The 4,284-nt window shown below is 48.4% G+C and overlaps 1 protein-coding gene across 1 annotated transcript; it reads right to left on the minus strand.

The window, feature by feature from the left end:
• Positions 1-272: 272 nt before the first annotated feature.
• On the minus strand, positions 273-3,980 carry LOC140491212 (cardiotrophin-2-like). The gene is made up of 4 exons (XM_072589192.1): positions 3,801-3,980; positions 2,974-3,075; positions 2,718-2,885; positions 273-449 (listed from the first exon to the last, which is right to left on the minus strand). Exons 1-4 carry the CDS (start codon positions 3,978-3,980, stop codon positions 273-275), a joined length of 627 nt encoding a protein of 208 aa, XP_072445293.1.
• Positions 3,981-4,284: the final 304 nt, after the last annotated feature.

The following is a 4,284-nucleotide window of genomic DNA, read 5'->3' on the forward strand; positions in this document are numbered from 1 at the left end:
ATTTTACTCTCTGTTAGTTCGGTTTCCCCTTAATATGACACATCAAGTCTGCTTTATCTACTAATACCTAACAAATTCAATAAATTCAAAGATGGATTCAATCTTTTTATTTAAATTAAATAAATTATCACAAGTCATAAATATAGATTGGTTATCACAACAATACATTAATGTATAAATATCGATTCCGTCACTTTGGTGCTCAGAACATGGGACGGTTACAGAGCAAAGGCCCAATGTCCGTTAAACTCTTGTGGATTCCTTACTGAGGCTCAGTATTTAGTCTTTAAGAGAGTGAAGTCTCGGATCACTTTGTTCAGATAGGTTTCCAGGTCCCGGAAGATGATGTAGCCTTGCAGCTTGCTGTGCCAAACGTGGCCTGGGTTCAGGACGTTGTTGGGGAGAGTCAGGTCCTGGGGTTCAGGGGACGTGCTGTTCAAAGCTGAGATCTGGAAAGACACAAAGCATATAGAGTCTGAACAGGGGGGAGAGGAGTCAGGCAATGTGGCTTTACACATCGATAACAACACATCAGTCAGATCAAGCATTGGTTTGAGCTCCAGGGAAGTAGATTTAGAAAGATATTACGCTACAGTCTGATATTAAACTATATTAACCTTGGTTAAACTATGATGTGGAGGTGCTGGTGTTTGACTGGGGTGGACAAAGTCAGAAAACACATGACACACGATGACAGTCCAACAGGTTTATTTGAAATCACAAGCTCTCGGAGCCCTGCTCCTTCCTCAGGTGAAGTCACCTCCGGGCAGTGATCTGAAAGCTGGTGAAATAAACCTGTTGGATTACACCTGTTGGTATCGTGTGACCTCTGACCCTGGTTAGACTAGACTTGGAGAACTGTGCACCACTCCGGGCTCGGTAAAACGTTGGTAAGAACGATCAGTTCACAATCAGGGAACACTGAATAGACGAGGACTCTTCACAACAGGAAAAGCCTGATCGAATGGAGGTCAATGAAACGATGAAAGGGATTTGAGGAAGAACACAGACAAAAACAACATGGTTCACGGAGTTCCGGTGCATCAGAAAACCCTCTGAAAATCCAACTTCCTTATTTTCTAAATGAAGTTAAACTTTCAGTTCTAAAATTAGCTCACAACAAAAACCTGAATTTTCGATGAACATTACGGAACCACACGTGTGGTCAATAATTGAATCTGGCTCTCACTTTGCAACTCAACTGATTCAACGTCCACAAGGACCTCACAAGTAAATGTCTGTGCCTGAAGAGCTAAGAGTTTGCAATTTAACTTCCAATAAGTTAGAAAATTACCCCCAAGCACCTTCCATCAGATTAACACTGAACCAAGGAAGGAAATGTTCAGACCAGGTGATTCATACCTTTGTCAAGGTGGTTAGATTTAAGGTGGTATCTTTATGCATGCGGGCACAGTGGTGATTGTGGTGAAGTGTTAGTTGTCACTGGGCTCATAATCTAGAACTCCAGGAGAATACCCTGGAACCCTGGGTTCAAATCCTACTGCAGCAGCTAATGATAACTGAAACCAGTCAACCAGCTGGGCGAGAGAGCTGTACATCAGGCTGACAACGGCCTTCAGGAAAGGAACTACTCCATGCTTACCTGGTCTGGTCTACATGTAACTCCAGACCCAGCGATGCAGGTCGTCTTGGTAATCAGATCAGGTTGGCGACTGAAGCTGAGGGAGGCAGGGGCACAGGACGGAGGTGTTTGCAAAAGACAATGGCACTACCTTACCTTAACTGGAGGGAGATGGAACATAGCACCGAGGCAGTGAGAGAGTTGGGGAGATGGAATTTAGATCTGTCCACCCATCCTGACAGAACCTGCCACACCCACCTTCAGAGCTAATGCCCAGCTCAGAAATAAAGAAGGAAGATGAGAGTCAGGAGGAAACCTCTAGGTGATGCAGGCGGGAGAGAAGAGAGCAAACATTACATTACAATGGATGGGACGGGAGGTGAATCGGACAGACCATGGAGCCTGCTCTGCCTCTTCTGAATACAATTGGCCCTAATGGCTGGGTAATACAAAGTTCCAAAATTGCTCAAAGAGATCTACCTTTTTGACTTGCACTCATCAGGATTGACATGCAAGAAAACCAAATTTAGAAAGGGAACAACAACTTACATACCATGGGTCAAGAGTGCTGATTGGTTAGACTGTGTTCTTGCAAGTGGTAGAGGTAGCAGAGAGGAGAGCAATGGGAGGGAGAGATGGGTGGGAGAGAGATGGGTGGGAGAGGAGATGGGTGGGAGAGAGGTGGGTGGGAGAGAGATGGGTGGGAGAGGAGATGGGAGAGAGCTGTGTGGGAGAGAGATGGGTGGGAAAGAGATGGGTGGGAGAAGGATGGATGGGAGAGAAATGGGTGGGAGAGAGATGGGTGGGAGAGGAGATGGGTGGGAGAGGAGATGGGTGGGAGAGAGATAGGTGGGAGAGGAGATGGGTGTGAGAGAAGAGTGATAAGAGAGAGATGGATGGGAGCGAAGTTGGGTGGGAGAGGAGATGTGGAAGAGATTGAATGCCAAAAGAGAAAACTGTGGTTCCCATGTGTTTCCAGAGTTATTTGCGGTGGTATTGTGTTTGAACTGGGATGAGAGGGTGGGGGAATCTGCTGTCTGAGAGGATTGTATCTCCCAATAGGCGGGCGGCTTTCCCCACCCTCTGGGAACTGGGGCAGTGTGTACACAGTTCTCACCAGTTTCTGCCTCCTTACCTCTCTATTGAGCTGGGAGATCAGATCCCTGAGATCCAGTGAAATTCCTTCCATGGCGTCAGCTAGGGCTGATCCTTCATCTTGGCCAATCTCATGGATCCGTTGCATATCCACGTGGATCCAGAAAACCTGAAGATCTCTCCAACTCTGCTGTAATCGCTCCTCGTCCTGGAGAGAGGAGGCAAGGTGTGAAAACGAGAACAATCTGCTTCCCAGCAACAGAGAAGAATGGAAAAGAATGGCTGGGGTTTGGTACCTGCATCTCCAACCACTGTCTGTAGGACATTTGGCAGTTCGGGAGACTTCTCATCAATAGGCTGTAATCTTCAAAGGATGGGCTCCCAATGTTCACTTCTTTCTGAAGTTAGAAAGAAAACACAGTGTTTGACCACGTTGAAGCAGCTGATGTTAACCTTGACTTTGACGAATGTGGACTTGATCAGTGGAAGAGTGACAGAAAGTTATCCATTAGCCCCTATCCTTTCACAGGCCATTCAGCCCTTCTACTGCATGCTGGTGTTTTGGTTCTCCTCAGCCTACCCCCACCTGTTTATCATCGTCCCTTCAACATCTCCATCTATTCCTTTGTCCACTGGCTGTTCATCCAGCAAATTCTCCAATGATTCCCACCCCACCCCACCCCCCTTCCACTCCCCATGGAGGTTAGCTTCCCCTCCCCCCCCCCCCCCCCCCCCCCCCAATTCCCTGGGGAAGGTATTTCTCCTGAATTCTCGAATGGATTTATTATGGAGAGTCTATATCACTGACTGAGAATCCTAGTCAGCCCCACAAGAATCCATCCACCCTGTCACAGAAACACAGGAGCTAGGAGCAGGCCATTCGGCCCTTTGAGCCTGTTCCATCATTGATTATGCCCATGGCTGATTCCCCCGCCCACTCAGCCCCCGTTCCTGCCTTCTCTCCAGACCCTTTGATCCCTTTGACACTCTGACCAATATCTAACCCCCTCTACATTTGAAACCCTCGGCTCAGGTAAATTATGTCGGAGATCACTCATGATCCCCGGTGGATTTAATGTGAGAGGGTCAGAGGGGAGTCATGACCCCACCCCCCGAGGCTTACGTAGTTTGTGATGAAGGTGTGGACGTTTTGCAGGGTAGCCTTGGTCAGGGAGATGCTCTGGTCAAAGGCGTTGCTGAGGCTGGTGTGACCTGTTGGAGCAGCCAATGAAATCGCCAGGATGGAGAGAACCAGGGAGCTGACCGCAGCGATCATGGTGGGACCTGTCACAAAGAAGGACATTGTCAATGTGGTCACCACACCGAGAGAGAGCCTTCACTCCGAGACACTGTCAGCTCCTTACTCGTCAGCACCAAAAACAATATGCATTTATAGCCCCATTTTACACTAAGTACAGACGACTGGTCAGAGAACTGGAGTTTATAGGAGGTGGGGTGGGGGATCAGGGGTGGAGAGGAATGGAGAGAGGGAGGGGGTGGGAGAGAGGGAGAGAGACAGGAGAAGGATGGGGCCAGGGAGGGAGGAGGGAGAGAGAGGAAGGGAGAAGGGGAGGAGGGAGAAGGGGAGAGGAGATGCTCGGGGAGAA

Source organism: Chiloscyllium punctatum, chromosome 19, assembly GCF_047496795.1.
Source record: "Chiloscyllium punctatum isolate Juve2018m chromosome 19, sChiPun1.3, whole genome shotgun sequence".
NCBI lineage: Eukaryota > Metazoa > Chordata > Chondrichthyes > Orectolobiformes > Hemiscylliidae > Chiloscyllium > Chiloscyllium punctatum.

Bases quoted from the DNA above. Each gene is read 5' to 3' on its own strand.
- LOC140491212 (XM_072589192.1), bottom strand. From the start codon at position 3,980: ATGTCCTTCTTTGTGACAGGTCCCACCATGATCGCTGCGGTCAGCTCC. The intron at 3,076-3,800 runs GTAAGCCTCGGG...TTCTAACTTCAG, and splicing joins ACACCTTCATCACAAACTAC to AAAGAAGTGAACATTGGGAG. The intron at 450-2,717 runs GTAAGGAGGCAG...GTGTCTTTCCAG, and splicing joins TCTCCCAGCTCAATAGAGAG to ATCTCAGCTTTGAACAGCAC.